This window comes from Teleopsis dalmanni, chromosome 1 (assembly GCF_002237135.1).
Source record: "Teleopsis dalmanni isolate 2A chromosome 1, ASM223713v2, whole genome shotgun sequence".
NCBI classification, from domain to species: domain Eukaryota; kingdom Metazoa; phylum Arthropoda; class Insecta; order Diptera; family Diopsidae; genus Teleopsis; species Teleopsis dalmanni.
Window position 1 is genome coordinate 6,690,100 of NC_051846.1, and position 16,431 is coordinate 6,706,530.

The 16,431-nt window shown below is 31.2% G+C and overlaps 1 protein-coding gene across 1 annotated transcript; it reads left to right on the forward strand.

The window, feature by feature from the left end:
• The first annotated feature begins 12,925 nt into the window (after positions 1–12,925).
• LOC119672394 lies at positions 12,926–13,709 on the forward strand. The gene is made up of 2 exons (XM_038083427.1): positions 12,926–13,091; positions 13,249–13,709. Exon 2 carries the CDS (start codon positions 13,347–13,349, stop codon positions 13,602–13,604), a length of 258 nt encoding a protein of 85 aa, XP_037939355.1. The 5' UTR covers positions 12,926–13,091; positions 13,249–13,346; the 3' UTR covers positions 13,605–13,709.
• Positions 13,710–16,431: the final 2,722 nt, after the last annotated feature.

Consider the following 16,431-nt stretch of genomic DNA (forward strand, 5'->3'; position numbering starts at 1 on the left):
TTACACTTGTTTGCTGCAGTTGCGATCTCGCTATGCAGTTTGTATCTTTCCGCTTCTCGCTCGATTATTGGCAAATAATTATTGGCGAGATGCTCTGCTAATTGTCCGCGGCTGCCTCAAATCGAAGCAATTAAATTAATCAAAATGCATTTAAGTGCAAGTGAAGCGCGTATATTTTCAATTTTATTTGTCTTGTTTGTCATTTTTTTTTTCTTCAAATGAATTGTTTTCATTTTGTCTGCAATTGAATTCAATTCTGCGATAAATGCAAATATCATGAGCAGCGGCAGCAGTAGCAGTGGCGGTAACGGTAGCGGTAGCAGCAGCAGATACAAAAAGTAGACATTGCGAATTGCTGTCGCCTTTGTCGCTGCCGTACATTGCACTTGCAATAAATTATACTCAACAATAACAGAACAGCAATAGCAACACCAGCAATGGGAGTAGTAAAAATTTACTAAATATTTCGACTCAAGATACAAAATATTTTCATCAAAACGAAACAAACGACGAAACAAATATCTTTCACCGACACGCGCTGAAGTCTTTCTGTACTAATTTTCACAAGATTTTCACAAGATTTTTCCGTAAATGCAGGAACGATTTTATTTTATTTATTTATTCGTTTTTTTAGGTTTTTTTTTGTTTTGTTATTTTAGTAAAAAATTGCAACAAATAATCAAAATAAAAATCTGCATCGCATATACAAATTTTTAAAAATAATTATTCGAATAGATTTACGTTTCAGGCGCTACGCATCCGAACGCATCTGCACTGTTCTCATCCCAATTCGACTGAATCAAATGCATCGTTGGACGTTCTTCTGTCTTCTGTCTTCTGGCACTGCGGCATCAACCGGCAAATCCTCAACCGAAAACGAAGACGTCACGCATTCTTTTTTGTAATTTACAGAAATATTTTCCGCACAATTCTCAATTTTATTTTATTTTTATTCTTCTATTCTTTTTTGTCAGAGATTTTAGTTTTATTCAGTTTTAGCGAAAGCTGAAGTACAATATCTTTTGGTTGAAATTCTATTTCGAAAAATGTCGCGCGCGCGGCTCCTCTTGGCTCGCGTTCTGCTCGGCGCGTTGTCAAAATAAAACTGTTTCGGTTTCTATCTGCAATATTGGATATTTCCCGGCATGTTCCGATGCTCCGATGCTCCGATACTCACATGTTGAATGCTCCACCAAATCGGAAAATTTCAAATAAAATGTATTTCTGAATTTTCGTGTGCTGTTTTTGTGATTTTAGGTTTTCCTAAAATTTTCTTCTTCTGCTTTTCATTTTCAAAAATTGATGCGTTGAAATACTTTGGAGAGTGATTTACTTTATTTATTGTGTGATTTTGTATGAAAAAGTATCTATATTTGTATGTGTATCTGATATGGCGTGATAGGGCGTGCAATAGTTTCAGACAGGGGAGTAACTACTCCCTAGAAAAGTTTTGTATGAAAAAGTATCTATATATGTATGTGTATCTGATATGGCGTGATAGGGCGTGCAATAGTTTCAGACAGGGGAGTAACTACTCCCTAGAAAAGTTTTGTATGAAAAAGTATCTAAATTTATATGTGTATCTGATATGGCGTGATGGGGTGTGCAGTGATTTCAAACAGGGGGAGTAACATTACTCCCTAGAAAAATAATAGATACTAATTTTATTAAATAATATAATAACGTTCTAAAGGTGTGTCTTATGAATTAGCGTAGTTCATATAGAAATACATGGACTCTCCTTTTCAATATATATTTTATTGACATATTGACGAAAACTGCTAATTAACACATATGAATAACATGAATTCTCAATGGAGACTAGATAGGAGTTCATGTTGGAGTACATGGACTCCTTTTGAATATAGTTTAATGACGTATTGACGAACACTGCTAATTAACACATTTGAATAACATATTATATATTCTCAATGGAGTCTAGATATTTTTATGATAGTGTCTATCAAAAATTTGTAAGAACAAATTTAAAAAAATATTCCAAAAAGATTTTTATGATTTTGTGAGATGGAAAATAAAATCAGTTTTAACATATAAATATATATATACCATATATAAATTATACAACATCTCTAAGAAAAGATACGCGCATGATAGCTCCCTCAACATCAGAATGGAACTCAGTTAGATCAAGAAAAAGAGAACGTTCGAAGACACAATGGATCCGAACAGTATGCACCAAAACATCCAAATAATTTAATGAGACAACTGGAAAAACTAAGTTCTTAGGTATGCAATCTTAGGTATCAATCTAGTTCTGTATAATATTATAATGATATTAATATAAATCATAAATTATACAATAATTATTGCGTACATTTATTTCATAATAAATTAATAAAACTCCAAACTCGAATGCTCTTATCAAGATCGAACATACTTGATTTTTTTTCTTTATTAAACTAGAACATCAGTAAGGTCTTCACTTTATTCGTTCGTATAAAGACTTGGAATCTATTTACTATCTAATATAAAATGTTTAAAAAAACGAATAAATTTAAGAAGTTGTTTCTCAGTTATCAATAGTTTGGACGTTTCTTAATAATTCATTAATAAAATCATGAACTGTGATTATTTTTTTAAAATTTATAGTTCGTTCTAATTTTCAACATGGAAACAAAGGGATGCACTGAGAGGTTTATAAAACACCTTGAACCTATGGCAATGCTTAAAATGATATAAAATTTGACAATTTATAAATCAAATAAATTTATAAAGTATTTTTTTTTCGACTCGCAGTGGTTCGAGTCGATTCATCTTTTTTATTCCGTGATGTGATGCAATTAATTTGATATTGTAGTGGACAACATATTTATAATTGAAGTGATAATTCTACTTATTAGGTGTTAATATCTTAAACATTTGAGAAACAACCCATTGACATAAAAATGAGTGAGCAAATTCTGTAGAAACTTGTTATATTCATACATCAAGTTTTGATATTGTATCCTAGACTTTCTTAGCACAAGGCCTTTAAATGCACAATTTGATCAATGTAACCTTTCAGAAATTTTATTATCATTTTTATTCATCTTTATTATCATTTCATCTTTATTTTTTGGTGGTGTGCAGTGTGAAAAAATTATTACTGTTCCTGTTCCTTCCAACAGTTTTCAAATAGAGATCACTTGCGGAAAGTTACAGGAAAAGGATTAAACTACATCCGGCATCCATTTCTTAGACTGAGGTGCTCAGTTAAGTCCCCGTAAATTAGATCTACAAAAGAAAAACACTTGACGAATTATTCGTCTACATTAAACACAGTCACTTTCTCAGTTATCAATCAGTACAAGCAAATTTTGCAAACCATTTTGGTGTAGATTAAATTATTTTTTTTACGTAAACTTAAAGCGTTTTCCAATTTGGTAGTGTGAAACATATCCAAAAATGCCACTTTTGATTTTTAATATATGATAAAGCATCCAACAAAAATTATTTAACAACATCAAAATAACTCTTTCGATATTTAACTTCATTATATCAGTTATGTTTCCTGGTCACAAGGATATCTCGGGTAATTGTAGGGCAGACGACCTCACCAAAGCTGGCGCTCTTCTCACTAACATTCACTTCTCAGATATAGGCGTTCCAGTTGCTACAGTTAAACTGACAATTAAACAAAAATACCTGAGCATAGCCAAGCTGATGAACCTCATTGTCAGATATCTAGGTCTTGACTTGATTTGGTCTAACTAGGACAAGAAATGAACTAGTCAGCTACTTCAACTAAGGTAGAACTTGCTCAGCATCACGATATCTGTGCTAACGGAATAGTGCGAAATAGGAAGGTATGCTATGAAACTGGATCTACAATATAATAATTTTTGTCGATATTGTGGCTCTGAGGATGAAGAGACCATGCTTCATCTAATGTGTCAGTATCCTTCTTAAGTTAGAAGAAGATTATCTTCGTGTCCCCTTTTCTCACCGATCTGACTGAGCTGCCATTCTATAATGTAAGGAACCTGGCCAAGTTTATTGAACTGTCAAATTGGTTTTCCTTTACCTAATGGGGGAGTCGTTATACATACCCATGCTATTCGTGTGGTACCACAATGGTCATCATCTGAGCTCAAGTGGGCTTTTCTTGGAAACAAGGTCGCTACTCCAATCTACCTACCTACCTGTATCACAAAAATATGTATCCAAAATATTTCTGAACCCAAAGAGCACACCACTGTCTGCCTTTATTTATGCCTGCCATAAGCGAGTGGGAAGCTTCGTTTTGGTGTGTAAATTGTAATAAAAATTAAAAATTATTTGCAAATTTTGCTGTTATTTTTCTACTTGAGACCGATTCCGATTCCGAGTCCATATCTTTATTTTTCTGGTGCTTCTGATGCTTCTGGTGCTTAAATATGAGTAATTAGTTTGCAGTGCAAGTGTTTCTGTTTACAGTGGTTGTGCTCTCATTCACAGAGAATAATTTTGTAATTTTGCAATGAAATAAAGATTTTGGTCGCCAGCTTGCTTGCCGCCCAACGGTCATTCTGGTAGGTGGCAATTGCATAGATCAGATACTATTAATTTATAGAATTCCGATGCTTAGATCATAGGAAATAATATCTACTGTCATATGGTAGTGTCTAAATTGAATTGTGCTACTTTATTTATTGTTCCCATTAATTTATTTTTTTTTTTTTTTTTATTATTTCTTTATGTAAATGATGATGTTCACAGGAAATCTGAAATCTAACGTAACACAAATGCTGAAGCACGTATGAGTGACATACTTCAACGACTTTTTAAATTTAACTAAGTAGCGTGATTCACTTAAATATAATACGTTTATATTAATTAATACAAGGACTAATAGATTTGTTGAAATATTTGTATAATCTATAGTAATTTTAAAAGATTTCTTTGTTCAAAAGCAAGATATTTTTTTTATTATTTTCGAAGGCAAATTCTTTTGTTTGGTAATTTTTTTCATTAATAATTGTCTTGAGAAAAACCGAATGAAAATTTTCTTTGACGAAACAATTTTCAAACAGTTTACAAAACACACAAAAATGTACAATATTAATATATTAAAATAAAAGGTTCTAAGTGGTTGTAACCCTTAGGTTTTTAATTATACGGTAACACAATGGGCTTATAGGCCTGAGTAGATCCCTTGAGATCGCCAGTATAACCTAACCTAGCCTAATATATTAAAATGGATCTTTAAAATCCTGAAAGCGAAAGTAAGTTTCAAGAAAAGCTGTTATGCGCAATCGTAACAAATCGTCAGAGTAGTTTTAAGTTAATATATATAACAACTCAACCTAAATCTAGGTGAGAACGAAAACTTTCTTCAGTGTTTTGATGTAAATACCATCAAAGAATAGCAACTATATACAAAGCAAGAGTTAAAGTTCTACCATTAAACTTTCTTCCTCACGTTCAAGGTGCAGATGAGACGTAACCTCTGAGCAACCCGAAAGCGCACGAGAACCTTATTCACTCTATAGTCATTTGCCCTATTTTAGGAGAACTAAAAAAACGGTTGTGGGGTAAAGCAATTTTTCTTAAACTAGATTATGCGGATGCTATAATTGGAATATTTTAGCTGAGTGTGTCATAAAAATAAAAAGTTCTTCATAAGATCTTTGGTCTTCTACGAGTTGGCGACGTCTTTCATATTCGAATGAAACTATGCAAGCTTTATCACGACATTAATATAATACAGCCAATTAATATTTACCGGCTTTGCTAGCTTGGACATGCTACAGTTAAAAAGAAATTTTAAGGGACAGTTGGAGAAAGAAGGTGTAGAGGTAGAGCGTATCTCCGGTGGAGTGATCAAGTTGAATAGACACTAACCGAATTTGATTGACGAGACTGGTGAAGACGCGTAATGAACCACGCTCCACTAGGCCGAAATGGGTCTTGATGCCCATTTGAATAAGTAATGGCGTTTTCGATTAGTAAATCTGGATTCAATCAAGATCTATCGAATTTTGTTGCTCAATCAAACGTTTTTAGAGGAATCAAACATTTTTGTAATTATGGTAATTGTGGTAGGCATTTATATTTTTCATAAATACATATGTCGAATATGTACATATATAATATATGTATATAATGTATGTATATAATATATATATCATATAAAACAATTGTTAATTTCTGGGTAATCTTGCTATTCCATCGAAAATATCTAGAATCCTATAAATTGATCTCGAGTGTGATGCATTTTGCTCGAGATTTACCAGTCGAATCGAAAACCGCATAGGTATATTATAGCAGCGCTAAAACATAAAATCAAAATTGGAAGTTCTAATAAATTAAGTATAACTTATACCGAAACACCACTTAAAGCCAATCGTCATAAGGTTGAATATAAACAAAGTAATACTGTATCATATTTATCGATCCTGTATATTTTATGAGTATTATATTATAAATTAGTATTAAAAAAATCATAATTTTTCATGATCATGTTTAATTACTATGTTAAAGCTAGTTGAGTCAGTGCACGTGAGCATTTTTACTCTCTATTAACTGCGAGGTTTCTTCAAAACCTCTCTCTATGCCTTGACTGGATCATTGTTTATCACTTCATCAGACTAAGCAATAATTGATCTCAGATCTGCATACCACCCCGAGGAGCCTGTAACCATTCTGAGATTCGAAAATGCGGTGTTGGTAAGTCTGTTAGTTTTCGTAAATAATTTCAGAGCTCTATCCTTTATGTATTTTTTGATCGGAACAATCTTGTGGTCTCTGAGGATGTCATTTGTCCTAATGTACCATGGTACCTTAATAAGTCTTCTCAGAGCTTGGCTATGTGCAATTTCTAGCTGGCGAATAATAGTGTTTGAGGCTTTGCTAAACGCTACACATCCATATAGAAGTGATGGCCGAATTATTTGGTTAAATATCAACTTCCTGTTCTTAGCATTGAGATTTTCATTTTTGAATAGCGGTTGGAAGTGATGAAAAATTTTAGCACACATTATTCTTTTCAGTTGAATATGTTTCAACCATATGAATCGCTTGTCTAACATGATGCGAGATCTTTAATGCATATTACTTGATTATATTAGGTAAATAATATTAATAAATGAATAAAAAAAAATGTATACGCCTTTAAAAAATTTTCTTTTCAACTACTGACTAAAATAAATTAATTTCCTTTAAAATATTTAAATATTCCGTACTGTCTGACAATACGTCATATTAAGATTTTAATACATTGAGCCAAAAATTTTTATGCTGTGATGCAACAAACTGACGATTTTCAAATTAATTTAATAAAATCTCAACTATAAAAAAGAATTCATTTAGAAAAAATAATTTTAATTAATTTTTTTTATTTAAACTGCTACCTTAAACGATATAGCCAATTAGACAATACCCAGTCTGGTAGCCAGTCTGGTAGTCGGTGCGACTGACACACTGACAATTACAAATCGTTTTTAGCGCTAAATAAACTCGCCCACTTTACATTTTGACTAAGAAAAATAACAAAATCGCCTTTTACAACAACAAAAGGTGAATTCACTAAAATAACAAAAACAACAATAACAATAACCAAAATACGATTGTCTATTGTCTATGCTGTGCCTATGAAAATATAGCTAATGCTGCCGAGCGTTTTGTTGGAATTGCAACTTTTGTCTGCCACAAACCGAAAATCACAAAGCAAATACATCAATTTTGGTCGAAAATAAGAATAAAACAAAAAAACTATTTCGAGTCAAGAAGTGATGCTAATCTACTTAGTGCACATATGCCATCACCCGCACACGGTCACTTATACGCCCTGTGGCACCGTAAATATTCAGCACTGGCTGCGGGCTGAGAGCTGCGGGCTGCGGGCTGGCTGCTTTCTTGGCTGTGCCGTGCAGCCTCGGTGTCCGCAAAATGCAAGCAAACACAGTTCGATTCACAAATCTTCCACGAAATACATTTCCACAATAAATTGTCAGATATGCTCTCCGGCCGTTCTGAATCAATCGCGCACATATCTATATCTTATTTTGATATAATTTATGGTTCCATAGGCAAACACACAAGTACGACAGATTATGCAATAAAACGGAAAGATAAATTCCACACAAAAAACGCAAAACAATAACAAAAACAAAAACAAAAACAAATGGAAAATCAAACAAAATTGAATGTGTTAAGACGAGTTAATGAAATTAATAGCTTCGTGGATCAACAAATATTTCAAATATCATAAAAAATTATATATCTTTTTTTTGTACTCGTATATCTTGTATCTTACACGCAGCATCAAAGTGCATCAAAGTCTTAGTGTCTAATAAAAAATCGCGCATAAGTTTGAGGAAATTTTGTGGATCATTTGTTTTAATTTCATAAATAATTTTTAATTTTTAATAAATCAACGATGAGTTTTATTATTCTGTAAAATAAAGATTAAAATACAGATAAAATCAATGGAGTATGAACTTTGCACTGGATAAGATATGCAGATGAAGCCAAAGCCATCTAAATTTTTTATTTATAATATTTTATATTTTACTAATTAAATTTAATGACTTTCGACTCACTTAAAGAAAGAAAAATACTTTTTTGTTCAATACTTCCAAGTACGAATAACATAAGTTGACTACAGAATTGGTTAAAGTATCTAAAATGTGTGTATATGCTTAGAATTTAACAACACGTAAGTTCAATTTTTACCACTATCACTGTTTAAATTATATACCAAAAATTAAATACCTAAGTTATACACAAAGACCACTGATAAAATTCCACTTGAGGAACTCCAAAAAAAGAAACATATATCCATCGAACCTAGGTATTACTAGAGACGATAGCTGCAGACAATAGCTGTTGCGAAGAAGAAGAAACAGCAGAACACATTTTGTGTCACTGTAATAGTCTCGTCAAACTCAGACTTCGGTACTTATCCACTGCCAATCCACTCAAAACGGAATTAGGCAACATCTCTCTCCGAAGGACATAATGGCGTTCTTAAAAGATACTCGACTATGGAACTAAAGTGTGTATGTCACAATAATCCTCAAAGGATGCAGTGCCGCTATGACAAGTTCCCAACCCTTTTTAAAATCTTATCTAATATTCTGACTTGATTAAAGAGAGAATATTTTTTTTTTTCAATACTTCGAAGACCACTGAATATTTGAGATTGTCCAAAGAAATATCTACACTCCGAGCCGCTTAAAGAAAAAGATGTTTTTAAGTTTAATTAACATAAGTGGAGTACAGCATTAGTTCAGGTAAATAAAACGTGAGTCCATGTTTCAGTTTAGGCGCTTTAAGAGTTTAATATTTGGTACTAGTAATCTAAATATTATATATTGAAAATTAAATCTTAATATTTCTAAAGACCGATCTTTGTTGGTGTATATTTGAGAATGTCCAAAAAAACGTTTTTATTAATGTTAATGTTTTCTTGCCGAGAAAGACGTCTCTTTATGATGAAAATAAACTATTTAATGGTTAGAAAGACTCGAATGGTTAGAAGGACTCGAATAACAAAGAAAAGACAAGTACCGAAATTTTGTTAATTCATTGAAATGTTTATAAAACATTTTTATTCGATTCACATAAAAAAGATAAAAGAATATTTTTTATTAAAGAATATTAATAAGTTTTAGTCTTGAGTTTCTATGTTCCTTAAAACACCCTCCTAGATGTTTCTTCCGCCTATGCATCAGTTCCGGGTATTCCCCTAGCACATGTTATGCTTCTCTTCTCTGTAATAGCTACAGTCTGAGTTGAATTGGATTCCTAACTTTGTTAGATAATTATTCAATCTGCAGTGACTGGTTAGTATTCCGGTAGTATTAGTATGCTTAGATTATTCGTTGTTAGTACTATGCAATCCTTGAAGCGTTTTACTTCGTCCCTCAAAGCATTTTAGATTGCGATAGTGTTGGTAGTTCTACCCATTATAGTTCTCATTCTTTTTCCTCCGTTATTCCGTTATTTTTGCAAAATTATTTTTAAAAGTTGACAACTGTCTCCAATGTTTACAATACCTTTTTACCAATTTTAAATAATTATTAGAACTACAATATAAGCACAAAAATATGCCGTCATCGGACAGTTTTCCTTATCTTTAGATTATATTGTTACCGTTGAAGGGATATATCTCCTTGATTCCACTCTAAATACGCCACTTCACGATACTCTGCGTATGTTAGCCTTCAATTATTTTAAAAGCGTATTATATATTGTAATGAAATCTTCAACTACCATAAATTACTTTTTAGATACTTTAACGTTCTTCACACCACTCATCTCTTTCTGCACAGTTGTCTATTCAATTGACGAGTTCTTTCATATATCTTTGATGTCTTTTTACTATGATTAGGTCATCGACATTTGTCTTATAAGTGAACGATTAATAAATTTTCGCATCTTGTGACATCTTTACTGGTATTCATATTACCAATGGTAACTTACCAATATTTAGGATTTTCTTATACACAACAAATACTCTTTACTGGAGAAATTAGTTACTTTTCACATAATCAATATATTTTTTTGCTTCATTTCATATATATATGTTAATAAAAATATATAAAAATATTTATAAAAAGTTTTTATTCTACAACTAAAACGTCATATAAATGATATTTAAGCAATCATCTGAAATAAAAAATTCAAAATAATATTTTGGGTGAAGTGATTCATACACTCATGCAGAAATTTATCTAGATACATATGTTAATAATACAATGACACAAAGTAATAATGAAACAATAATTTGAATTATTTGTAGACAGATTATATAGATTTATATCTTCATATATAAAGAAAATTCGGCACAAAAAATCATTACAATTTTATAGTAAATAAATTATAGTATATATAGTAATTTTAGTACGTTCAGCGGTTGTTAAACGATTTGCTTAACAATTATTGAAACTGTTTAAATTGTGTTATTTCAGTAAAGCTAACTTAAGCTAAACAAGAATCGTTTAAAAATATTTATTAAGAAATGTTCACATATCGTATTGGTCAGGGAGAATTTTCAATGGGGACTAATGGAATCTGACTAAGCAACCGCAAACAACATATGTAATCAGAAAGCGTATATGGATGTGAACTAACCATATGCTTAAAAGACATGTAAACTACATAGCTAGCAGCGGAATCTACAGATGAAGTTCGCATTGCGAAAGGATGTACATGTCAAAGTATGGAAAAAGAAATTTATGAAGCCTATATCTGGCTTCATGGAATGATGTCACGAGAATAGTATCAAACAGAATATGATTTATATCAATACTGGAGGCCTTATGCACTAGGTTTCAACAGAAGTTAAGAAGGTAGTAAATTAGTAAACTAAACTTATGATACCTTAGATGACAGATATTTTATACTGAAACAGCACTGCCAAATTAGGATCACGAAAAGTAAAATCCTTTCGGAATATAAATAAAGTTTCGTAATAATAATAAAAAAATTAATAAAACATACTTCTCTTTTTTAGTACTAAAACCACTAAAACCACCATTTTGGTGTGATAGTTTAAAAAATAAATCAGCAAACAGATTGTGAAGGTGCATTATATTGCTAGCTCCATTCCGATATTTTATAAAAATTCTTGGCTTCTTCTGAAGAAGAGACGAACGTTTAAGGCAATATACTTACAACGTCAGTCTCGAGAACTGTGAATGTAAGTCTTAAGAGCGCGGAACAAAAGCATAACAAATATTCTTTAGTATCATCGTCTTCCAAACAAAGTGTACCCAATCTGTCGTCGACAAAGTCTTGGCGAAAGAGAAATTGGAAATTAGCCTTTCCATTTATTTCGCGATTTCTCCATTTATTGCTTGCTTTAGATTGGATTCAACTTTGAATATTTTTAGAAAGAAGGATAAAGGCATTGAATATGTTTTGCGGTATTATCAGCCTCTAAACAAACTGGATATAAGCTATTATCGGCGAAGCTAATATGGTAGAATTATCCGGTGCACCTCGTATAACTAATAATCTCTTCCATTATTAATTGAGAAACCATATGACATATCAACAGGACCTGCAACCTTAGGATCCAACTGTGAATATCTTTGAAAAATCAAATTAAAGCTCTTATAATGATCCATTGTGTTGTTCTCCAACAAATAAAATGGATATAAACTATTGTGTGAGGTGTTTAGTGAAAGTGCTAACCAGTAGATGGCATTTACTATTAGTCAACCCTTGGTACTTGCAGTCTCAAAAAGCTATTTACGAATGAATTTATATAGGAAATAATTCCAAGATCACTGATGATGTGTATTTCGCAATACTTGAAACAGCTATGGGGTCAGCTAACTATACAATTAATTAAAATAATAAAAAAAAGTTTTGTTGTTGTCGTAGTTCACTACTATTCGAAACCTCTATAATAAATACAATAGTTTCTATTAAGTAACATAATCATTGTCGTCATAACTAATGTGGAAATGCAATTTGAATATATTTAAATATAAATATCAAAATTATTTTCCTGGTTTACCTATAATTTTACGTACTGTTCCATTACTATTTTATGTCACTGTAAGTATACATATGCTTAAACAAACATACATATATGAACACAATAACCAATGTGTATAATAAGCTGTCAGAATCTGTGTTTGTTGGCCACATTACAAGCAAATTTCCATGGATTTTAGTATTTTTATTTGCAGATGAATTGGGTACATGAAATAGAGCTCCGTCTTATTATAGATCCATGAGAATTTGAGGAAAGACGATTCGATTACGTTCGAAAATGTTTACGTTTTTCATTTAAGAACAAAAATTTATAATTTAATATTTCAAAATACGTAAACTAAAATATTAAACTTTTGGCGTTTTTTGTAGTTTTTAAAATTTTGTTTTGATTTTGGTTGCCTTTTTATACTTTATTTATTTTTATTTTTATTTTTATTTAAAATAATTTTTTTCAGATCTCAAAAATTCGCCGTTGCCAAATTTTGTATTTACATTTCAGTGTATCGCGGATAACGAGGAACGGCAGCAGTTTTTAGAGCAAAATCACCAAAAATAAAATAAAATAAAATTTCAAATTTCGAATTTCCTTAAAAAATAGACAATTTGAGATAAAACAAATTTCAAATTTCAGTAAAAAATCTTCAGCGATTTCCTCAAATGTGCGTACAAAATTTTGACAGAACGCAAAAAAAAAAAGAAAAATAATAATAAAAAAAAAATGAAATTAGCGTACAAATTTGTGACAAAATGTGGAGCAAATAGCGTTTAAGAGTTTGTTTTGATCTTTTATTTTCATTCTTAAAATTTTATTTATAGTTCTGCTCACTTTGCGGTGGTGCTCTCCTCCGATCGGTTCGGTTGGTTCTGTTTATTTTGTTGTGGTTTCCGCCGGTCGATCAGTACCACGGACTTGCATGGCAATTCTCTTGGTTCACCTGCGCCGCCTCATACTACTGATGAGCGTCGTCTACCTGAGTGGCGCTCTGGTGCGCAAATTGCTGAGTGATGCACGTCACGCTTACATATTGCAGTGGAACGGAAAGATGACGTGGTCCAAACAGTTGCACTTTCAATACTGGGCCTACATATACACGATATACACATATCTACTCCTCGTGAATTCTGTTAGCGTGCGGCGCTTCACAAATTTATTAGAATATTTTTTAACATGAAATGACTTGAAAGATTTTCAAAAGAATTTTTATTAAATTAAGTTTTACCTTTAGTTATTGATATGTACTTGTCTAATAATAAATACCGATCAATTATTTAATAAATTTTTCATATATATATGTTATATAGAACTTATATGATGAAAGCTATCAATTTATAAGATGCTATTTCATTTATGAGGTGAAGAAAATTAACGTTAAAAATCTTTTATAAAAGGTTTCTTACAAAAAATATTTCTGGATATTTATTAACATTCATACCTACAAATGCAAACATATATACCATATATATATGCATGTGTATATACATTAAAAGAACAATAAAAACAAAGACAACTTGGACAGCAGTAGTAGTAAAGTAATCTATTTTACTTCTCAGTGATTTTAATACTTACTTACATTCATAGTTGAGCATACACTTATTCATACATTACAAGAGTAATAAAAATAATAAATATAAGTTATATTATATAACATATGATATACCTATATATAATATAATATGGTAATTGTAATAAGTTAGGCTTAAGCCTTTATGTACTGCGACCAGTTTTTTCTGTTTTGCACCCCTTTGTATTTAGACATTTAATACCTCGAGGAAAAATATTAATTACTCTGACAGCCAGGCTGTTCTCAAAGCTCTATCCTCTTGGACTTTCAAGTCAAAACAGGTGCTTGAGTGCTATGAGCTCCTATGTTACAGCTACTTGTAACTTGGAATAAGGTTAGCTTTTACTGAGTTACAGATCACAGGGGAGTTTTGGGAAGTAAACAAGCTGATGAGCTAGTCAGAACTGCATCAAAAACGGCTTTTGCAGGCCTTCAACCCTTTTGTGGAATAAACTGGGCCAGTAAAAAACAAATGTTCAAGGAAAGAGAATATCACATGTGGCTGGAGTACTGGGGAAACTTTGCTGGACTCAGACAAAGCAAAGCACTAATAACATCGTATTCCTACAAAGACATCCTTAAATTCTCATTATGGACTGAAATATCACCTTCATAAACTACAACTATCTGCTTATTCGGAATGCAGATTATGCCTCGAAGATGAGGAAACTATCATGCATATTCTTTGTGAATGTCGAGCTTTAATAAAGCTCAGAAGAAACTTGTTTCATTTGGAACTTCCGTCATCAGAGAACAGATTAAGAACTCTTCTCTAGATTTAGTTCTAGACTTTAATAGTGAAACTGGTACAATAGGACTCTTCTGGTCGCAGTACCTGCTGTTCGGCGATTTTGTGTCTAAACTTTTAATAATAAATAATCTCGAGGAATAGAACCAGCTCCTTCAGAGAAAGTTTTTTAAAGTCTTCATCTTTTAGTTAGTATACACCTAAAATTTTATTTCTTCTATCAGAGTTGGTGATAAGATGCTCGATAGAATCTTCTTCATCAAAGCAGAATCTGCAAATATTTGTGTCGGATATAATATAATATAACATATATATAATAATAAATATAATATATTATAAATGCTATGAAAATGTTTGGATAGTAAAAGAAAGAATGGAGCAAAAAAAAAAAATAATGATGTCGTCAAAATTTGGACAAATCCAAAAATATTATGCAGAAGAGCTTTCTTAAAACTTAATATAAACTTAGAACAAGTAGCCGAATCTTAAGAAGAAATAAGAATTCTTCTTAAGATTCTTTCTTTAGTCTTAAGAAGAAATTAGAATTCTTCTTAAGACTAAATAGCTGCAGATGCAAAAATACAAATCGGGAATGACCTACAAGGTCGAAAATGTAAGTTTAAATTCTCAACTCTGAAACCCTCTTACACCCCTTTTAAGATTTAAATCAATATTTATAAACTCTGAGACTATATAATATATAAGAAAATAAAATCTCGGAATTGAATGCTTAAACTTTAGTTCAAATCGTAGATAAATATAAAAACCCTCTGGGTTTTAAATTTAAACTAATACGAAATAGAAAATTATTTCGTTTCCTTCCATTTTTCAATTTAAAATAATAAAGTTTCTAATTTTACATGTACCCTTCATACAATATATATACATAGTCTATATATACTAAGTGGGTAGATTGGTAGGTAGGTTGAACTGACTAACCCAAACCTGATGAATACATAGCGATAGGTAATAAGTATTCCTAAACGCAGTTGATAAGAATAGACATTAGTTCTGTTATGTTACATATTAGCGAATTTCAATAGATAGTTTACTCCAGTATCTAGAAGATAGCTCAGCAATTGAAAGTGGCTGTTCCACCGATTTTAATTCAAGTTTTTCAGTGAAATGGATAAAAACAGAGAAGATGCTCCAAAATACAAAATGCAAAATACATTTTATATTTTCGTTTTTAAAAATATCAGATGGGACAGAGTGAGTTATATTTTGTTTTTTTTATTTTTTTAATGTAAGAGTTATTTTTGATGAATATAATATAAAGCAAATTTAATTAATATTTTTTAAAATTTTATTTTAAAACGATCATATATAAAAAGCATGCATAACATTAGGGACGAAAGTTGTTAGTTAAAATGATAATTTTATGCTTAAATAGGAGTTTCGACAACTTTTTATTCCTGCTTTTTTTCTTAAATAACTGAAATAACTATTATTTTCGATCTCTGAGATTTAGAAGTTGTCGTTCTTATCAACTTAAAAAACAAAGTTGCACTTAATGTACTTAACCAACACTGAAAAAGAAGCCATCTGATATTCGAATTTAAAAGCAAAATTTAGTTTGTGCATTTTGGTTTGTGTATTTGCTAAATAAAAAGCAAAGACCGTATTATTACAAAACTATGCAAAATGTAGACCGTATAATACTCATACGATCTTAAAGGTTTTTAGACA

Excerpts from the sequence above, each read along its gene's own strand:
- LOC119672394 (XM_038083427.1), top strand. The coding sequence starts at position 13,347 with ATGGCAATTCTCTTGGTTCACCTGCGCCGCCTCATACTACTGATGAGC.